Source organism: Chelmon rostratus, chromosome 13 (assembly GCF_017976325.1).
Source record: "Chelmon rostratus isolate fCheRos1 chromosome 13, fCheRos1.pri, whole genome shotgun sequence".
NCBI classification, from domain to species: domain Eukaryota; kingdom Metazoa; phylum Chordata; class Actinopteri; order Chaetodontiformes; family Chaetodontidae; genus Chelmon; species Chelmon rostratus.
Window position 1 is genome coordinate 11,249,266 of NC_055670.1, and position 22,519 is coordinate 11,271,784.

Below are 22,519 nucleotides of genomic sequence, written 5' to 3' on the forward strand. Positions count from 1 at the left end.
CTATTAGTGGCTTAATTAATTAACCTAAACGCTCGCCCGTGTTTTCATTATTCAGGTTTAAGGTCAGTTAGCCTTCATCCCCCACTAGCCCTCTCTCTCCTGCTCTCTGTCTCCGTCTCTCTCCCGCTGCCGATCAGCGCCTGCTGCTGTCTCTTTATGTTACTGTTCTCAGTGAACGGAGAAACTCCACAGAGCTCCCTGCAGCCTCAGCCACAGAAACTCGTTTTTTTTTCTTGTAACTTTAACGCCAGTTGCGAGCGCGTCTGAGCGAATACGCTTTGTTAGCTCACCAAATTAGCCGACAGTGAGTCATACGAGGCAAGCGGTCGGAACTTGAAATATGACGGTAGGCAAAATGGGAGGAAAGTCGTTGCTAGCTTACTGAAGTTGGAGGTTCTCCTTGTGGAAGAGGAAGAGGTGGCGGCGGACACCACGAGTTCACTCTCACAATAAAAGGTAAGCTACTGAAAAGTCAGACATGGTTTTAGCCCGGACTGCATTCAGGTGCTTCTGTGTTTATGTGTGGGTTATATGCGAAGAGGATAATGACTTTCCGAAATCGGTGATTATGGCGTTGGTTGTGAGGTTGCCGGTACACGGCTTAGTCACCCCTTGACTCCACACGTGTGTTGAAATTCCTGCTTGTGTCTTTTAATTTTCTTTCTGTCGGCGTTAGTTAGCCCAACAACCTACTTTTCTGATGCTCTGCTTTCCCCCCCTCACACTCGCATCAAACCTTAGTAGCTGAGCTGTGGACTACTTTAAAAATATAGTAAGTTTCAGAGGTTGAAGGTTGTCCCATTTTAGTGAATGATCAGGGTATCTTACTTTGTCCTCAATAGCAACATAGCAAACGTCCACCGCATTAAGTTGCTCCAGTGCGGGTTCAGTCATTTTGTTCAAGCTGAAATATGAATGATACATATTTATAATGCCATGCAGACTTGGGAAGCGCATGTGTGAGGACACACACACACACACACTCACACACTCAACTGTAGTAGACATTGCCACCAGTTTTCAAGAGACAGTTCATGCTACTGTACAGCTACAGTGTTAAGCTGTTTCCTGACTATGTCAGTTGTAGCTGTGAAAGCACTACAGACACACAAAAGAAACCCTGCTTAACTTGAAGCTGGAGGATCTGGTGATCTCACATTTCCACAGAACACTTAAAATCAGTCTAGTTTGTTTTGAAGAGAATAAGAAATGTTGCGTGACCCATATTTGCTTCTTATTTTCCAGTTAGTAGGACCTGGCTGCTGTCTGCAGTTCATGGAATAATGGGACAGAGCATGTACAGACACAGTTAAGATGTCTCGCCTAACCTCTGAGCATCAAAGTGTTCATTAGTGCTATTAAGGCAAGACATGAGAAGGATCAGGGTGAAAATGACAGCTGAAACACACTGCTGTTTGAATGCTGTCTTAACCTGATTCTGCTTCAATGGCCCAAATAATTGATGCCAAAGTGATGCCCCCATTTTCTTGTTGACCCAGTGGCTGCTGTATGTTGTGTGTTCACAATATCAGTCAATGTTGCTCGGACACTGAAATCAGATGGAGGCATTTTAACAAAGAACCCTTTTGGCCAGAACATACTGACAGGACTTGATTTGACGTTTTGACTTTTGCAGCCACCTTTTGCGTGCTTTTGAATAGTAAGCCATTGGTCGCCACAGGCGACACTCAGCACTCTCAACTAATATCATCACTTAAGTGATGCCACAAATGTTGTGTTCATTGGCTTTATGTATAACAAAATAATATGTATCAGCTGGGGAACAATTAATAATCATTTCGCATTTGGTTAAGTCATTTGAGAATGTAGTAAGTGGGCTTTTGAGTCAAGGTTAGTCGTGTTTCCATCGACATATTTCCATGTGCATTTTGAAGTATGGTTGATGCAAATTGATTGGTTGATGAAAATGCAAAATAAAAAAAAACAACCTTAATTTCGCAAAAAAGGTTTTTACACTTGCTTGAGGTGGTTTTTGCCTTTTTCAACAAAGCACTAATATGCTTAATGGGGGATGGAGACACCTTTTCTGAATAAGTTCTAACATTTAACTCGCATGATTGATCACTTGTTTCGAAGAGGATGAAGCCGGTTCTGCTGTTGAAAAATTCCCGAAGTCCCCTTTTCATTTTTCTCTCATAGATTGGCCAAAGTGACTGGTTTTGTTTCTTCTTCTTCTTCGAGGTTTATCGGTAGTTGGCAAACAACTGGCTTTGTTTCCAGTTTGCGACCCCTACGTCTTCTACTCTGTATATACAGCCATGCGACATAGCCTATACCGCCAGTTTTTGTGGAAACTATGCTATGTGTAGCCTTGTTTACTCCCTCCACACCAGTTGGCAGAAACGCGTCTAATTCACCCTTTTTCTCTTTTTTTGTGACATTTCTAAAGTTTGTGCCAATTTTGCTTGACAGTGAGAAGGAAACAGGCCTATAGATATATTATGGTTTTAAGATTTTAGATCTTCATTGTTTTCCAACGTCCGAATGGTAGTTTGAATATTTGATAAAAAGTGACCTTACTGTCACATGATCTTACTGTTTTACAACTGCTGTACTAATTAATGACTCTAAGCAAACTGTAGTTTTAAAGTTTTAAGGTTTTTTATGAGTTTTGTCTGATGTGACACAAAAGTGGACACAGTGCATTACATTGAACACAAGTTTGATCACTTTATGTGGTTTTAATTGCTTTTTCCCTACTTTATGTGTATTGTCAATTGCTAAATTTTCTTGTTAACATTATAATATTGATTTCAGCCGTATTGCCTTACCCTGCCAGTGTGTTGACTTGTTTTGTTAACTGAGCCAAAGATTTGCAACCAACCCTAATTGCAGTGGTTACAGAAACAGGTTTAGTGCCACTTATTTAAAGAACAATAGGAGTTTTATAATGTCTTAATTGCATGTTTCAGACCCTTTACGTTTTCCATTTATTGATCCCTAAATATCTTAGTGTCAGTATCTTACTACCTCTCACTGATTGCTCTGGAAGCTGTTCTCATTTTTACAGTGAGTATCTGTATATTTTCACAGTGCCTCATAGACTTAGAATTATTTCTAGCTGGCACTTTGTTCACGTGTTGTTTCACAAGGTGCACACAGTTACCTTTACTGGGTACTGGGAGTGCATAAATGAATAATGTTTTTGGCCCACAGGTTGTCCGTCTCCCTCTTGTTCAGTGACAGGGTTTGAGATGAGACTTATTGCCATTGTTTTCTGTGCTGTATGCAGTCCAGGCGCAGAAAAAATTGGGTGGGCTGCAATATTTGAAGAATCAGGATTCATTCATGTGAAGATTTGTGGTTGGTTCTCATTTTCCTCTCAATAGATTTTTGATAAGTCATTCAAATGTAACTTCTAAAGACTCAGTGAACCGAGGCAGAGAAGAGACAACAGCAAATCCAAGGTACATTGACTGTGTGTTCAAAACAGAAATGTATCCTCAGCTCGTAAGTAGGGCAAGGAAGTCCCTGAGAAAGCCCATGTCAGCCTTGTGGTGCTGTAAAGCTCTGTATCGGGCTGTCCAAATATTTCTGTAGCAGTATTTATTTATGATAGGCCAGGGGGGAGGTGAGCCATTCTCTCCCTCCAAGAGAGACATACAGTGTGCATGGGCTACCAGCCAACTGGCAGACCAGTGGTTACTCTGAAACAACGCCCATACAAGTACTGGCTAGTTCAAGGCTGTAGTTATTTATTTGGATTTATTTTGGATTTGTTTATCGTTGTGTGAGCTTGTGTCTGTTGTGCCTTAACTCTGTCCTTGTGTGTATTTTAATTGTATTTAAAGTGGGAGGAAACCACATGCCTTTAAGTGTGTGTTAAATGTTCAACTGTTACAATGTCAGTTTCTATTTCTATTGTGTCTGAACCTGCCATAGCTAATTATTCAGTGTCCCTCTTTAAAGATTTGACGTGAGTTGTTAATGGCCTGTGTTCACGTTTTAGGACACACTGTGAGGTTATGCTTAGTCAATTGACACAAAACAAATGTGGTCAATCTGTAAGTACAAACAAAGAAACTCATTCCCTCATGTTGAAAGCAGCCAATGTAGAACAAGATTATGACGTGTGTCGCCACCATTCTAGTGTAGTGTGTTCTGAAGTAGGCCTATTTAAACAGCACTATTTCCACTGGTGAATAACGGTTAAGGAAGTTGCGCAAGCACATGCATGCCAGAGTGTGAAACTTCTTTACCAAAGAGGATGCTATTTTTTTTTTTTTTTTGTCACCCCCTCCTGATTCAGCAGTTGATAACGCACTTGGTCATCTTTTGTGCTGATGATTCAATCAGAAGACATACAAGCCATGGAAGCGCTCCATCTGACAGTCGCCTAACACCGTCCTCTGAGAAAATGAATAGGAGTTATGCTTTCAGAATTTCGGGAGACAAATACAGCTTTTCCTTCTTAGCAACTGTGTAGGACAGATATGTCCTATATTGATTTCTTGCCATGATACTTCACTACTTCTATATACATATTATAACATTTATTTTAAGGCACGACTATAGTATTTCTTGGAATATTTCTACATTAGTAATGCGCGGATCACAGCTATGTTCTCGGGTATCCGTGGATCAGGCGGATTACCATTCTGTCTAATAGTGGATGGATTGCGGGTGGGTGAAATAATGCATCATTAATGAGGAAAATATGAATTACGTTTTCTAAAATGTAGACATATTTTAAGTGCATCTCCCAAATAAGAGAGATGCCGTGCGCATTTATGCACGAGGCGCAGCAGCGTAGCTTCATTGGTTATTTAAATCTCGTGACATGCCAACCAGATCTCTCAGGATTTAATGTTAGCTGATGTTCTGTGTTCTTATACACATCCAGAAGGTCACACACACAGTCTAGGTTCATACAGTGAAACTGGTTTTAGTAAAGCAGCCTTCCTCCCGATAAATCCCGAGACCTATTGCGATTATCGTGTCTTACTGCTCTTTATGAAGGCCTGCCTTTCACCTGCCTTTGAACATGGGCATACAGTTATAAAACAAACGAGATAAATCTCACCAAAAACTTCTTGGTTTGTCTTTCCATTGAATCACCAACTCTGGTTTTGTTGAAATAAGCCTTTAATTCACTACGTTAGATGTTAAAATATTGGGAGAGGAGCGACATGGAGAGTGATATCATAGAAGCGGCGGGGGGGAAACTGCATGTAGAGCTAGAATATTTTCACATCTAATTCAGGAATTATTTTCACCGAACATCATGATCAGAGAGATTTAAATATGTCGGACTTCAGCAGCTCTTCCTGGTAAAAACGTGGTAGTAACTGGATAGCGGAAACTGTTATGCATTTTTATTATCATGGATAAATTATAGAAGTACATAAGTGTTTATATTAATAGGCTCTACATTTGAAACAAGCTGACAAACACTGAAACCGAAGCACAGAAGCAGCAACGCTACCTCTAACAAATTTAAGAATTGAGATTTATAAGATTTATAGAATAGAGGGTTCTGCTGACGACGTATTTTGCAGTTTGCCTTTATTGATAGTCTGCTTTCAGAATTTTTTTTAAAAAAACAAACAAGCAATAAAAAACAAAAACAAAACGAATATCTAAATCTCAAAAATGAAAGCCGATTTCCTATCCAACGAAAGAATATCCAAACAGCTGAATATATGGCTCCAGCCATATTGAATTTACAATATTTTGCATTGATATGAAGAAGTATTATCTATAATGTGTCATTTATTGTTCAGGATGGTTAGCTTCTTTCACATGTTCATCTTGTGTGGGGTCCCTGGTGGAAGAATTTTGACTGTAAAAGCCCAAATGTGGTGGCCTCAATGACAGGATAACCAAAAATGTAAACCATGGATAAAATGGATGATGTGCAAAAACATATATACTTGCATTATATATATTACTGCAGGATTTTCCATTACATCGCATTATTTTTGAAACGTGATTTGGGGCAACTGACATTAGTATGCATAACTGGTCAGTGGCAAAAAAATAGAAAACCCTTCTAAGACATTTTAAACAAAAAAAAATTACAGTGTGAGGCTGAAGCATAGCCTACATTTTCCTCATATGACGTAGGCCTGTTTGACAACATTGCCTGTTTTGGTGTGTGTTTGTAATGGGTCGTCGGCTGTGAAGACTGTAGTGTAAATAAAGATAAGTAATTCATTCATTCAGTTATAACCAGCTGTGAGTCATATATGGAAAGTACAGCACTTTTTAATGCTTACTGTGCAATCTTCAAGTTTCTGCCACCGGTGTTTTCCAGTGTTTCCTGAAGTAGACCCTCTAATGAGGATGTCTCCTGTCTGTGCAATCAATGCAATTCTTAATGTGTTTTGTCATCAATTATTTTGCTCAAATTTGTCAAACACTGGAGACGACTCTCCACTCACTGCTTGGCGGGACACGACCTCTCAGCACAGACGCATACATTCATATAGAGCATGTGCACGTTTCTGTACTGCCAAGCTTGCATCGTTTTGAAGCGGAGGCTAGTGCATTAGATGTTCATCAAAACTATTTTATTAGATTCCAAAACGAATACATTAAAGTAGCTGTCTGGACTTAAATAAGTAGTTGTATTCTAAATGTAGTCATAGGTTATCTATGTATAATTTTGACCAGTCAATCAGTGGTGCGAGTATGTTGTTACAGGGAAACTGTGAATTGCGGCTTTGAGCACACTGCTATGGAAGCGAAACGACCATCTGTTGACTGCTAGTGAAAGTTTCATAGTTGCTGCTGCATTGTTTTTCGTGATTTCCTTTTCCTTGTAGTTTGAAACTTGTCATCTTCAAACCACAGTCTGGCCCTACTAGCAGTGAACATGTGCGTCTACCAGAAGACAAACAGCATTCATGGTACATCCAGACACTATAAAGACAGGTTTATCCATCTACATGCGGATGATTTCTTGAAATCCTATTCCTATACATATACTATATACTAATGAGATAACAGCAGGGTGTCTTAAAGAAATATTTCAGTATAATTTGGCCCTGAAAGAAGGGAATATACTTCAGTTAAAATAAATGCAGTACAAAATTCCAGTTTCTAAAATAAACTGCTGAAAGTTTATTTTAGACTGCTAAAAGGTGTGCACACTCTGGAGTTCCTTTTAGTTACTAGAAGGAAACATTTCCAAACTTATTCCATGTATCAGTTGCTTAGCGGGATGGACACTGTGTGAGGACACACATGCCACAGAGCGAAATCTTTGCTGTGTAGTATTGGTGTCGTACTGTGTAAATACTAGGTAAAGAAACAGTCGAGGGATGGCTTAGAATGAAGATCAGTTTCAGCTCACTTGTCTGCCTTGTTTGTTTGACCCTAATGTCAGATGGAAGGAAAGCTCAAGGAGAGTGGGGGGTATTTAGGGTGGCATGAGCAGCTGTTGACAGAGAAGCAAGATCCGCTGGTCACCATAGCAACACTCGTATTGCCCACACTGGTGTGTCTCAGTGTTTACAGCTTATTTGTGCAATTCTCATCTTGCAGAAAAAAGAATAGCCAGGCCTCTATGTGGACTATTACAATGTCAAGGACACTTAATTCTCTCTAACTATTGAATGAATGCAGAAATGTAAATGTACTCCACCAAATAAAATGTAAAATTCTGCATTTTGTTCTTCTTAGTGAAATGGTGCTTGGAGAAAAGATTGTTAAGACATATGATATGTTACCATGAAGATGGAATAGTTTCAGTTCCTGTGAAGGTGCTGGTAGAGACAATGGTTGCATCTACAATGTCAGCACAGCCAGAGGACAACCAGATATTCTCCGTACTGTTCAGTATTTTGTTTTTGATCAGATGTACGGATCATTTACTCTGTTTCAGATGTGATACACAGGAACATGTGGCTCTTTATCATACGCAACATAAAAATACAAAGTATGCACTGGCCTAGATTTGAAGCCACCTCATTTTGCAAATGTGTCATTGTTGCATGGTGAGTTATGTTATATAAAAGAGAATGTGTTCAGTTATTCATTTGGTGTCTTGATGTGTCAACATGGGGCAATTACCTATTTTGTACAAATTTGTATCTATATATGCAGTGATATAAATGCAAGGTCAGAGTATTGAATAAAGGGTTGCTGTTTGTCTAAGTATGAAGTCACATTTCATGTTGAATGTCTGTTAAGCTGTTTTTTCTGCTGTATTCTTTTAAAGAGCTTTTGGAAAGATGGAGATTTTATTCTGTATATATGTGTGCTGCACTGAGCATCAAAAGAGCTTTCTGTGTCCCAGAATCTCCTCCACGCAACATATTTACTTGCCACCCACCCCCACACAGCCATATACACACGCATACCCTACAGCGACTGGTTCCTTGTGTGCATGCACACATGAAACCAGGTTATGTAGAGAAACCAGATTAATGCAGAAAATCAAAGTGTTGACATGCCATGCTATAACCTAGTTACTGTGGAAGCTGTCTGTACATGTAGCTGGTCAATAATCAGATTTTTCTCCTCTATCCAGTGCTACATCTTTTAAGCCAATTGTATTGAAGACTTGAAAATCTATGCAATGAGTCCTCATCCTTGTACAAAAAAATAGGTTTTCTCTCTCTGTCATAATGGACAAGGCTCTTGGGGAGTGCTGCTGAATATGTACAAAATGTTGCACAAAGCCTTTTGTGGCTCCACAGGGAGCTGCACCAAGTCTTGTAAATTGCCTTGAGTGATGTCACTTGAGTCAGCATTGGTTGGGGGTGTGGAGTGAGATAGGATGAAGTTGCCAGCCCTCTGTAGCCTGCTCCTCATCTCTCTGCTTGTGGCTAGCAGCTCGTGGCTGCATTGGCCGCTACTAGCATAACACACCTAAATCTCCAACTGAACTGTCAGCAGTTGAGTTGCATTGTGGGTAATGTCATGCCAGGTTTAGACAAAGCGGAAGAAAGAGACCGTATTTCAGGTTCTGCTGCATTGATTTTGATGTTTTTTTTTTCAGCTGTCCAAGTTTGGCAGTGTTGTAGGAGCACAATGCAAAATCAGTGGAGTACTTCTAAAGTTCAGGCAACCAAAACTACCTGGTTACTGGGTGTTTGGACCAAAAATTTCAGTATCATTGATGTTCATATCAGAATAAAAACATTTGCAAAGATTTGCATGGGTGTGCATGTTGCTACAGGTGCAGGATGAAATACTATCCAGGAAGACTAATTGGAATAATGCATCAATTAGTGTTGCGGGTTATAAGATCTTACAGCTCTGCACAGTGGTTAATAAATCTGTGGCGTGGGAGCCGCAATGTAAAACGTCTCATTTGCACAAATTTTTAATTTCATTTGTAGCCACGAGTCTTGATTTAATTATTTTGAATAGAGGAATGCTCTGCTGCAAGTAATGATCTGTCCTTTTGTCCCTCTCTTGGTGGTTTTCTGTAAAAGATTATAAAGATTTTACTCTTTCTGCAGTCTGACAATGGTTCTTTTGTTTCGGTTTTCATTGCATCACTATAATTGTTGGGGATGTTTTGTTCCTTATGTATGCAATGTATTGTCCACATCAATAGGAAAAACAGCAAAGGAGTTCTCTTCTTTGAACAATGTTAGACTGCTGATAGCCTTCGGTTTCTACAGAGAATACTAAATGACACCAACAGGCAAGTGGGAGTTGTCATTTTTATTTGATGCTAATGGTTTCAGCATGAGGGTGGATCTTAGGTCCTGCCGTTCCTGATTAGAAGCCATCATGATGAATCCTTTCAGTGATCCTTGCTGTCTGTCACCATCCCCCGTTCGTTCCCCAGGGAGACAGTGTAGTTGATGGTGGTGCCTGTGAATGTGCAATTCTCTATGTAAAGGCAAAATTGCACACCTCATACTCACATTTCTGCAACTCTGTTAAGGCGTTCATCAAAGATTTGGCCTACTGTAATTTGCGTAATTCATAGCATTGGGCCATTTTTGCAGTATCAGTGGCTGTAGTTGCATTAAAAGTGTTACCCCGATGAGTTTTTTTCATTGTTAACTGCTGAAAGAACCAGTAGGTCGGGCCTACTTGTTCCACTGGTGGCCAACCATGTGCGTGCTTGTGCATGGAGAGCCAGCAGTCTGCAGGTTTTCATTCCATCTGATCACCTCAGCAGGTAATTTCACGTATGACGCCCCCTCTACTTAAACAAGTGTTAATCAGTGGGTAGAATCTTTGGTTGGAATGAAAACCTGCAGACTGTTGTCTCTCGTGGCACACGGTTGGCCACCCCTGGTAAACATTAAAAGTGTTGACACCCATAGGAAGCGTGGGAGAAGTGTTTCCCCTGGAGACTGAAGGCTTCCATCACCCACAGTTTGCCGACCTACATTGGCTGTCGCTAAGTGACTCATTGGGAGAGGCAAAGAATAATGCACAAATGGTTGTTGTGATTACCTGTGTGGAGATCATTATTTATCGCCATGCTCCCATTCCACCATCCCCCTCTCAGATTCCCCTCCCCCACACTCTGTCTCACTCCCCTCCCCCCTCAAGACTGCAGCCCAACCAGAAGCTTCAAAGGCGGGTTTTACTCAGCAGAGCAGTTCAAGAGAAAATGGCTGCTGTTTCCAGGTCTTGTTTGCACATCTGTCAGGGGTGACTGTTCAGGAGAAAATGGGGTCCCGGGTGTGCTGGTTTTCAACATCATTCTTTTCAAAACCTGCATGTGGAGGAGATGGCTGGTTGTGTAGTTCTCATTGCTCCATTATTTTTGCATTCAAGTGTTTATGTTCAGAAAGCACTTTATTTGATTTCAGTGATGGATAGATGCTTTTACTTGACAAGAACCATTTAGAGGCCTGTTCAACGAATTATTTCCAGTGGCATGTTTTACCCAGGTTAGCTGAATGTCACAAATGGTGTTTGAATTGGCATCAGTCCACTGAAAAAGAACTGCTCTTTGCTGTTCCTGTCAATTATTTTCTGAGTTTTTATCTATTGATCTACATATAGATATATATAGATATCTGTATATATATATCTATATATATCATAGATAGATAGATAGATAGATAGATAGATAGAAACTCAGAAATTAATTGACTGGAATAGATAGTCTATATATCTCTATCAGTAATGTATCTCTGAGATCTATTGTAAGACAGGTTAGATCAGGTTAAATCTGTAAATGTCTTTCTGTACATTAGCTACAGTGAAAAGGCCTCAGGGTTAAGCAAGTCTCTAAACTGATTCACGGTGAATGATAAATCATGTTCCCAGCGTGTTCTGTCCTTTTTCTAAAAATTCACATTCATCCTGAGATAATGCTTTCAACAAAATATTAATGTGTCTTAATTAGACACTATTTCCCCTCTTTTGACTCTAAATGATATTCAAGTCAAATTTACAGCTGTGTGGTGAAAGCAGCGTGTCAGCAAAAGCTGCGGTCTCGTCAGTTTCTATGCTGGCAGCATTCAGCCACAGTATAGCCACAGTGTGCTCAGAAGTGACAGTGCTTACAGACCAATACACAATCCATGTGTTCATGTAGTTATACTAAGTAAGTCAGAAGAAAATATGACTCGAAGCCTGAAAATGTGCTTTAGGCTGTAGTTGTGTGAGTGAAGTCTGTATTGCTGCATAGCTTGTGTAGACAGATTCGATTAGAGTTTAAATGTGTTTGTCAGATGTGAAAACTGAAAAACACATTTGAAGCATGGTTGTTGCAGTATGAAGGCCCTCTTCACTATAAATGAAGGATGAATGTCTGAAAAGCTGGTGATGTATTTACATTGTAAAGTAATTGCAGCAATATAGCAGTAAACATCCTACAGTTAACCCTAATGAGCCTGATGACCACAGCAGGGGCTCTCATCATTCACCTAATAGGGTTTCCATTTGTCTATCCTGTCTGTTGTTTCTTTTCTGCAGTAATCTGTGTGCGTTTGGAAATGTTAACACCATTATAAATGTGTGTAATATTGGTTGTACTCCAAAAAAGATGTTTATGTGAATTGACAGAACAGGCACAGTACATATTATATTGTTACTCATCTGTAATTCAGAGACCAAAAAATGAAAACATTTAAAGCTAGAGAAGTTGAAGAGGATCTTTTGGTAAATTACACGTTTAAATGCTCCAACAACTGTGAATTGTTCCCATGTTGTTTTTGTACTTGTTTGCATCTTTGTTTCTGGGTTTGGAGAATGTGTCTGTTGGGACAGTGTTTTGTCACACCAAGAAAAATTGCGCATTTCTAAGTGTTGTTATCAGTGTGTGATTGACAACTCATTAGCCTAGTCCGCTAGTTGAGAGACAACTAACAACAGTGCAACAACTATCAAAGGAGGGACCTGTTCATTTGGTAGGAACATTCAGTATAAAACTTGAGTAAAAGTGTAAAAAAGTGGGGTAAAGAGAAGGAATAAAAGAGATTTATTTGTATGCAGTGCCAAGTTCAGCCAGAAATGGGCCGAAAACAAACTGTGCTAGTAAACAAGATGTACTGCAGAGCGTAACACGGCGACTCCGTAGTTGGAATTTTGTGGGTGAGCTCTTTCAAATTAATCATGAATTGACACGTTTTGCTGGTACAGCTTTAGCACTGGGAGGATGAGTAAAGTTAAACAGCTTGTTGGCTGTGTTAAATTAATGTTGGTCTTTGCCTCAAATACACACAGAGGGAGAATAATACCTTGTTTGGCCACTGATGGAACTGAATCGATTTGGTGCAACACATAATATTGTCTCATTCCCCAGATGTACTGATACTCTGTCAGCATTCAGCAGTAACAAATTTTTAATTCGGTTTCCTGTTGGGTTGAAAAGGGGAAAAGAGGCGCTGCAGTATTCTCAGGTTTGGTTGTTGCTCATGTGGCTCAAACATGCAGTTAATGGCTGTTAGATTTCTTTGCAACCTTGACACTGTGTGCCATGATTCGTATTGCCGTAACTACATGGGATTGTTGTTGTGTGGGGTTTGGAGGTTGTCAGGGTATTCTTGATTTTATTTGCATCCTACCGAAGTGTCTCCCCAACCCATCTGGGCATTGGGACAGAAAATCACATGTATAGATATTACGATTACCATAATTAAGGATGTGTGGTTTTATATGTGAGTTTCAATGTTGTGAGTTGTGTCTATGTGGTAGATCTGTGCTGTGTAAGCAGTGTTTTTGTAGTGGCAGCCTGTTATAAGCAAGTGTTTTTTTTTCCCCCTGTGTGATGTCTTTCTTTTTTCCAAGGGATCATATCTTCAGACTTTGACTCCACTTATCACTTCAGTGGATAAACCCGAGAGCCAGGTTAGCATTTTGTCTGGTTTTCTGGAAGCCACATTGTTCAGTCAAAGGAGGCTTGGACGCCTAGGGAGTTGTGTAATGGATGGTGGCATCATGGGCCCATCTGATAGAAGGATTATTGCGTCTGTCCAGCTCCGATGGGACATGAGCCCCTCCAGGCTGCCTGTTAATTACGTTTCCAGTTGTTTGGTATGTAGCTGTAACAGCCTTGGGAGCAGTTGCTGCCTTGCTTTGATGTGGCTACCCCTTTCTAGTCGTGTATGTAAACTGAAGAGAAACATGGCGGCAGTGGTCAAATCAGGCCACGGTGGCTGAGGTAGACGAGCTTAGTGTTGTTGTGTTTGCTGGCAGAACAGCATTGAGCATTTGCCTTTGAGTGTGGTTTGTCTGTGCTACTAGAAAACATGGATGGTCAAACGTTAGTGGAAGTTAATGATATCTTGACCCATTCTGCCTATACGTGATAATGGTAATGAGTGTAATGGTAAAGGCTATATTCACAGTCACTGTATTCACACCAAACTGTTTTGTTAAGGATTTGCCCTCCAAACTGAATAGTTGTTGCATTTACAAAATTATTAAGTCTGGTTTTCCACCAGATTTGTTTCCACTGAATGTTTATAAAAGAGGTGCTGTTCATCTCTTGACTCGACAGCAGTGAACCATGAGTTGTTTGTGACTATTATACATTCACAGTGAAATATTGCAGGAGATGACATGTTTTGATAAGGAAGAAAGAAGCGCTTTCTGATTGGAGTTCAGGCTATTGAAATAATGGTTCAGAACGAAGCTGGACCTTGAATCTAATAGCTATCTTGATAGATTAGGGAATCTGTGGTTTAGGCCCAAAAAATCTATTATCAGTCAGCCTCTAGTACCAGTAAATGCCAAAATAAGTTTCATTTGTTTACAATAAAATCCCACAGGGCGCCTTTTAATAGCGCCTTTTTGTGTTGGAAGAAATAAAAGAAACGTCATTTTGCAGCAGTTGCAGAGGTTGTTATAATTGTTGTTATAATTCCATCCCTTACCATGTCTGCTGTGGTACAATAAAGGCAGACTCCATCTGAAAGAATATACCAAGGTGAAAGAGTGAATAATTCATGTTGAGTAACATGTTCAACCCCTCTGGCTGTATGCCCACTGGTAATTGGGACAACACCATTCTCTGTCTATTTTGCTCGATCTCTCTTGTTGCTATGCTACCAAAGGGGAACTTGAGTGGGCCTGGACAGTGTTTGGAATGAAAGTTGGACAGCCAGGCATGCAGTCTTCATACCTGACACCACCCCCCTTTATTTCACTGTGTGTTCTCTGCAAAATATCAGTCCCTTTATCTTCTAGTGGGAGACCAGGAATGGTTCTACTGATATAGTTTATGGTTTGTCATGACTCGGGTTGCAGTTTGTTTCTGTCCTTAAGCATTGTTCCCAAACTATAACCTCTTTATAGACCATTCTTTCTTTTTATATGTTCTGTACATTTGTATGTGTTTACATTGTGTGTGTGTGTGGGTGTATAAGCAATCTTGTTTGAGCTCCATTTACCCTGCTTTTGTTCAGCTCATGCATGAGCCATTGGTAAATTATGAACCCCACAGTATTCTTGCGGTGTTCATCAGCCTGAGGACAAAAACATAATGGAATTAAAAACGTAATTGCCTTTTTGTTTCTTCTGCTCCCCTCAGTTTTGAGACCATCTCAATTGAAATGTTAACATGAGCTCTGTTAAACACCACTGTTTGTTGAAAATAACTCAGAAGCCAAGGTCAGGCTGGCTGCTATGAATAATTTGCCTCTTGCTCTCTTCTGTAATTCACTAAATGGGCAGTAGACAGGCATTTAATATCCTTATTGCTTTATCAGGGTTCTTTCCATCTAGATGGCTGGCCAGGTCACTAATGGGAAGCACCATTGAGTTCTCAGTGAAAGCCAAATGGATATAGACACTCCCATTAGGCCCGTGAACAGAGTCTAGAAATACCTGCGTTTAGTGCTATACATGGATTCACAGGTTAAGTGACCCAGCCATTGACATTGTCAAAGGAAGGAATCATGTAATGGGCAAGACAGGAGAGAACAGTTGCCCACAGAGCCTGAGTGTTAGGACTGTCTTGTGTGTGTGCCTATTAAAATATGTCTGCACATGACTGCATCGTTAAACAAGGATAGGAACAGATTTGTACAGTGTGCAGAATTTGCATCTATTTTTATTAGAATGTGATAGAGATATCTTTAGAATGGCTTAAGACTACGTCACACGCTAGACCACAGACCGAAATCTTAATCTCAACCCCCATTTTTGATTCTGTTTCCAGGAGTGAACCCAGCCTTCCAACATACCTCCTCCTCCCTTTCAGTGGGCTAAGATGAGTATTACCAGTGACGAAGTGAACTTCTTGGTCTACAGATACCTCCAAGAATCAGGTTAGTCTCGCTAGTATCTGCTAAACACACTTAGACTGTGTCATGCTGCAAAGAGATGCATTTACTTGGGTTTGATGCACATATTGCTGGATTTTAATTCAGTGTTGCAGGGTTTTGCTAACTATGCACAATGTTTTTGACCATTGTCTAGAAAATGCATAAGCAATTTTCTAAAGACAAAGAATGTAATATACTACTATTTTTTGTGTTATGCATGGTTACTTAATGTGGGTACATCTTAGATATCAACACGCTATTCACTCTGTGATAGGATTTCAATCATTGATCGAAATCCTAACTGCTTTGTTTGTCATTACTGTTTATTGCGACTGCTTGTGAAGCCATCTGGCAGAATGCGAGCTACTCGTAGCCCTGAGAGGTCAACACTGACATTGGCATGCCTTATTATACTCTCAAATGTCATACTTGTTATGCCACTCGGTTTTGTATTCGATTACTGTTAGCTTTGTTTGGATCAGACAAGACTTTTCTTTGAATATTTGTGCTGTGTTTGTGCACATCTTGTGCTTGGCACTCTCCGCTTAATGAATGTGAATGGTGTTTTGTTTTCAGGTTTCTCCCACTCAGCATTCACCTTTGGCATTGAGAGCCACATCAGCCAGTCCAACATCAATGGAACACTAGTGCCCCCTGCAGCCCTCATCTCCATCCTGCAGAAAGGGCTTCAGTATGTGGAGGCAGAAATCAGCATCAATGAGGTGAGGGCAGGGACCTGCTGTTACTGACTCCCACAGACATTTTCTGTTGCTTCACAATACAAAGACAGTCCTTGATCTTTATGAGAACACACCAGGTTAACTGAAAATGCTTCTAACTTTTTCAGTGACCCTTATACTGGAAGAAACACCAGTGAATTTTCAAATAGTAGAAGATTGCCAATTAGGAAGCACTCTCCACCTCTATAATTGATCATTAGCAGGAAATATTGAACTCTAAGTAGTCACGAAGTAGACATCACATCTCTTATGATGTGTTATGACCTCCTGTTGCCCTAACAGGATGGTACAGTCTTCGATGGTCGGCCGATCGAGTCGCTGTCGCTCATTGACGCAGTCATGCCAGATGTGGTGCAGACGCGGCAGCAGGCCTTCCGCGACAAGTTAGCCCAGCAGCAGGCGGCCTGTACGATGGCAGCTTCAACCTCTGGAAACCAGTCCAACCCACCAAAGAATGGAGAAGCCACTGTCAATGGGGAGGAGAACGGCACTCACAACATGAGTAAGTTGAGTCTCCGAAATACGGGTGTACCAATTATATCCCAGCCGGAAGTGACATAGACTCTGTAAGATGGTTATGTGATCAAGAGGGGTAAAAAGAAAGGGACAAGCAGACAAGTCTGTTTTCCATGTAAGTTTCTAGACTTGCAGCTCATAAGAAATCTTTGTTTTTATTGAAATGTGAGAAAATATAAAGAAGCTTCCTACTAAAGATGGTCAAGAATAACCCTTGAAATGAATACACTAGTTCAAAATCAAATAGCTTATTTCTTATTTGTCATCACTATACTTTCTCTCTTTACTTTGAACCCATCTTCTTGGCCATGGCAGAATTATAACGCTCAGTTTTGACTAGTAATGAAGAATGCACCAATTGCATTAATGTTTTAGAAGACTGTTCTGCACTATTACACAAATCTGTGTGTGGTGCGGGAACGAGAATTGGAAGACGTGGCAGGCAGGAGTTTCTCTTCCTGTGCAGTGTTTTGGCTCTGTGCTCTCGAAAAGAAGCAGCGTAGTAGTTATACCAAATCATCAGCTTTTCTACTACAGATGACCTGTCAAATTTATCACACAGAGAAACAGCAGCCTTGCGGTTTTCACAGAATGTGATATCGTTAGCAGCTGTGCAGCTTCCTCTGTGAGTGAAACCAGAGAGGTGTAGATCAGGTGGAGCTCTAGATAAGGGCAAGAGGAGTGGATGTTTGTGTCAGTACACCCCCTAGAAATTTAATTTGGAGGTGTGGATGGCAACAGGTAGAGTCGGGTGTGAGAACAGGTTTAGGATACAGGGAAGCTTTCAGATATTCTTAAGGATAGATCTTTTACTGCGACTGGCTTCTTATTTACTGTGATAATTGTGTGCACTCCAAGTGGGTCAGTATTTTCAGACTGAGATGAATAAAAATAGCACTGGTATACACCAGCAAAAACACTTTATTGATTTTATTTGCTATGGTCCTGTGTTTAAAGGTGTTTTTTTTGAAGTGGGGTGTATGAGGTAGTTATCCATAGTCAGTGACAGTAAGTAGTGGTCAGCATGCCCCCCGTTTGGAGAAACAGACACAGGATTACAGGCACAGAACTAGACAATGTACTGCTGTGGATGGTGGCAGCAGAAAAACGTATTTTGGCTCCCTAGAAAATGGCCACCTAAAACATCAATATCAGTATTAGTGTCGGCTATATTTAGAATATTCTCTCTGCCTTACGTTGCCGACAGACAGCCCTTTCCGACGGGAAACTGAAGCTGTTCTACTCATCTGTGCTTTCTTCAAAGCTTCCAGACTCCTTAGACAAAAACAGTAATTTTACCTTGCAGAACACACCATTGGCTCGATTGTTTAGTATCCGTTACAGTGTTTGGTTTTGATCTGAACTAATGTGTGAAAACATCAAAGTCACACAATAACACAAACAAATTAACCAATCGAGGCAGATGTAGACCAGCAAGTCCCGTGTTATGCGAGGTTAAATTACTGTTTTTGTCTAAGGAGTCTGGTGGCTTTCTGAGTGAGCAGTGAAAATATCCTAAATATAGCATATATTTAAACCAATTCATGTATTTATTTTCTTATTTTTTTTATTTATTGTGTTGCCGCTGCCCCCGTCAACAGCAGTGCATTGCTTAGGTTATATGCCAGTAGTCCTGTCTGCCTCTCTTAACTGGGCGTGTGCAGACCACCATCTGCAGTAGGTAATACATTAACTATGGATAAGTACCTTATACACCTGCAGTTCAAAAAATCTGAACAAACTCTTAAAACACGGTAACACTTAATATTGTGTTCTTTACAGATAAAATCATCAGCAGTTTATGCGTGTCTTGATGCATATATAAATGTGTGTGTGTTTGTGTGTGTCCCCATCTGTGTGTGCGCCGTACCACTCTCCTCAGATAACCACAGTGAGCCCATGGAGATGGATGTAGATGTGGAGATACCAGCCAGTAAAGCTACAGTACTCCGAGGCCACGAGTCTGAAGTGTTCATCTGTGCCTGGAACCCTGTCAGTGATCTGCTGGCCTCAGGGTGAGTCTCTGCCTGTGTTCAGACAGATCTTAATTCATGCTGGATGAGTCATACTATATTGTATGCACACTTTGGCTTTTATTTTGGAAGATATATGGCTTCATAAGATCCATCGCTGACAGCTTATATTGCAACAATCCTTTGACCCCCTCCTGCTGCGTTGGTATTCTGTTCAGCTCGGGGGATTCCACCGCGAGGATCTGGAACCTGAACGAGAATAATAACTCCAACTCCACCCAGCTGGTGCTGCGCCACTGTATCCGAGAAGGTGGCCAAGATGTCCCCAGCAACAAGGACGTCACCTCACTGGACTGGAATGTAGGTTCCTGAAGATCACATCTGTCCTCTTCTGCTTCTCTATCATGTGGTGAATAGACTGTGCAGCTGATGGCGGTTCAGTAACAGATCTGTTATCTTTCCATGCAACAGAGCGACGGCACTCTCCTGGCAACGGGCTCGTATGATGGATTCGCCAGGATATGGACAAAGGATGGTATGTCCTCCATCATTCCAGCGTGGTGTAGCTTCCTTGGCCATTAGGTTTATGCCATTGTTATTGAATAATGCAACATCTGTGACAATTTTTTTGAGGGATGTATTCTAAAAGAAATGGATATGGCTCTTATGCATTAGGGAATCTGGCAAGCACCTTGGGGCAGCACAAAGGGCCCATATTTGCACTCAAGTGGAACAAGAAGGGGAACTCTATTCTCAGTGCTGGTGTAGATAAGGTAGGCCACACACGTATCGTGTCTTAATAACCTCCTCATGTTTTCTGAGAAAAATGCACTTTTTTGATCACTGGCTAAAGTTTACATCTGTGACATATAATTTTTCTGGTCTCGTATCTTCTGTACTGTATTAACTGCAGACACAGACAGAGAGAGAACCTTGGAATTATTTAATATGTGTTGTGAATGTTATTCACATTATTATATCATAGCGTCCTTGTAGCATGTAACCAAATCCAATTGAATAAAACTTGAATAATAAGTGAAAGAAAATGAAATCTGCACTAGTTATTTACATTAATTGCATGTTTTTGTGCTACAGTGACATGTTATTTTGTTTGTTATTCTTTGAAAATTCTGACAAGAGAAAAGAAATTTAACTTGCAAAGGCCACACATTAGGAAATTGTTGATTCCTTATTGTGTGGCACTAATAACACTGTTATATGTAACTATGTTTTGCTCTACCTACCTACTTGGTGTTTACTTTAAGCCCTGGTAATCCTTTAGAGCATGTTTTAAATAACCTTTTCTTCATATCTTTACCGTTTTTCTTCTTCATATTCTTTATAGTAATGCATTCAGAAACGCTGCATTCATGGTTTGAAATGCTTAATTTTGTTTTCCAGACGACAATCATTTGGGATGCACACACAGGAGAAGCCAAGCAGCAGTTCCCTTTTCACTCAGGTAATGCGAGTCCGCTCTGTATCTAGAACAATACAAGCTTGTCATTGTAGATAATAAATTGGATGTTTCCTGCTCAGCCGTGGATGTGTTGTGGGCTCATAAACCTACCCAACCCTTAATGCATCCGCAGCTCCAGCACTGGATGTTGACTGGCAGAACAATACCACCTTTGCCTCCTGCAGCACAGACATGTGCATCCACGTGTGTCGCCTTGGCAGCGACCGGCCCCTCAAGACCTTCCAGGGCCACACGGTAAACAGCTTTTTCTGTGTCGCTCGTCTGACCTTACACCATGCTTGCTCCCTTGACAGTCACGCTAACGAGTTTGGTGTTTTGCAGAATGAAGTTAATGCCATTAAGTGGGATCCGTCGGGTATGCTGCTTGCCTCCTGCTCAGATGACATGACCTTAAAGGTAGGACTAGTCCTCAGTCTCAGAGTTTAGGGACAGCAAATCTGAGTGGCAGATTTGTATTCAGTTATATTTTCCCGTCGCTGTTGCCTTTGCACACAGATTTGGAGTATGAAGCAGGAGTCCTGTGTCCATGACCTCCAAGCTCATAGTAAAGAGATCTACACTATCAAGTGGAGCCCCACAGGGCCCGGCACAAACAACCCCAACTCCAACATCATGCTCGCCAGGTGGGAAATCTGTGCTCAGAACAAACTGTGTGTGTGTGTGTGTGTGTGTGTGTGTGTGTGTGTGTGTGTGTGTGTGTGTGTGTGTGTGTGTGTGTGTGTGTGTGTGTGTGTGTGTTGGAATGGGACACTTGTCATATCCTGGCATTCAGGAGGAGCAATGGTCCAGGCTAAATCCCAGTGCTAGTTATTGTCAGTAGCCCACAACCCCAAACCCTGACCCAGATGTGCATGCGTGTGTAAATGTGCTAGTTCAAATACCACAGGAATTTACAGTCCTTACCGACAACCCAGCACACCTGCTTATAATTCACATTAGAAATAAAAGTACCGTTATTGCCACTGCTTGGAAGGAACTTCACAATGTTGAGCAGTACATGTGAAATAAATCTGTTATTGACTTCAGTTTTGCTCCCTACAAAATATCCTTGTGAGTTCACTTTTATTTGTTGCCAAGGGCGCCCACTGGAGATAAGACGTTCCTATTTATACCTTGGTGAAGATGATGTGTTAATTGAAATCAGCGTCTTTTGGATCACTGTCGGTTTTTTAACAGTGTTTCAGAGTCACAGGTGCACGCAGTGATTCACACACAAGTTCACACTTTTTTTTTTTATTGCATACTATCGAAGTGTGACCTTTTTTTGTGTAGTTTTTCTCCTGAAAGAAGCAGCAATTAATGATGTTTTATACTGTTGTCTGACATATTAGCATTGTGAAGTTGGTGTGGACAAGATGTTCTGATGGCAAAAAAGAACACGTGATGACAGTCTGTAGCTTCTAAAGATGTGTTCATGCTGTTTGAGCTTTTGGAGTTAACTCACTACATCATAAATCCTTGGAAATAATAAACTATGATGCTGAAAGGCATCTTGCAGGCAGTGTATAAAGTAGTTGAATTTTTCTGAAAGGATCAATCTTTTATGTTAGAAATACACAAAAATGATCTATTCAGATAAATCTTTGTTGCTGCTCTCATATCTGATCTGTGCAGTTTTTGTCTTTTCCACACCCATAGTGCCTCTTTTGACTCGACGGTGCGACTGTGGGATGTCGAGCGAGGTGTTTGTATTCACACGCTGACCAAGCACCAGGAACCTGTCTACAGCGTGGCCTACAGCCCCGACGGCAAGCACCTGGCGAGCGGCTCCTTTGATAAATGTGTCCACATTTGGAACACCACGGTAAGAGTCTGATTTAAACTGAACAAGAGGCATGATTGTTATATCTTGATGGAGTTGGTCATTTATTTGTTTGCACTGTTGTTTCAGACTGGAGCCTTGGTGCACAGCTACAGGGGCACTGGTGGTATTTTCGAGGTGTGCTGGAACAGCACTGGGGACAAAGTCGGTGCCAGCGCGTCAGACGGCTCAGTAAGCAATGAATATTTGATTTGCAGCTGCTTTTATTTACTTGTTTTGGTTTGTTGCAAGTGAAATTAGCTGAGAAAATGTTCTACTTGGGGAAGGTTCATTAAAAAAGATGCCACTTGAACCATGTTATTAATGCTACCTAATTCTTTACCCTCTAG

The 22,519-nt window shown here is 40.8% G+C and overlaps 1 protein-coding gene across 2 annotated transcripts in view; it reads left to right on the top strand.

The window, feature by feature from the left end:
- Positions 1-22,519, top strand: part of tbl1x (transducin beta like 1 X-linked) — a 25,576-nt gene continuing 3,057 nt past the window's right edge. The window contains exons 1-14 of one of the 2 annotated variants that reach the window (XM_041950231.1): positions 1-456; positions 15,554-15,662; positions 16,236-16,381; positions 16,682-16,901; positions 18,798-18,930; positions 19,107-19,248; positions 19,360-19,423; positions 19,564-19,661; positions 20,290-20,350; positions 20,481-20,602; positions 20,690-20,764; positions 20,864-20,991; positions 22,007-22,172; positions 22,260-22,361. In XM_041950231.1, the coding sequence (XP_041806165.1) occupies positions 15,605-15,662; positions 16,236-16,381; positions 16,682-16,901; positions 18,798-18,930; positions 19,107-19,248; positions 19,360-19,423; positions 19,564-19,661; positions 20,290-20,350; positions 20,481-20,602; positions 20,690-20,764; positions 20,864-20,991; positions 22,007-22,172; positions 22,260-22,361 (1,515 nt within the window). In that variant the 5' untranslated portion in view covers positions 1-456; positions 15,554-15,604. Of the gene's footprint in view, positions 457-15,553; positions 15,663-16,235; positions 16,382-16,681; positions 16,902-18,797; positions 18,931-19,106; positions 19,249-19,359; positions 19,424-19,563; positions 19,662-20,289; positions 20,351-20,480; positions 20,603-20,689; positions 20,765-20,863; positions 20,992-22,006; positions 22,173-22,259; positions 22,362-22,519 lie in introns of those variants that run through there. The other variant, XM_041950232.1, reaches the window with a different exon arrangement.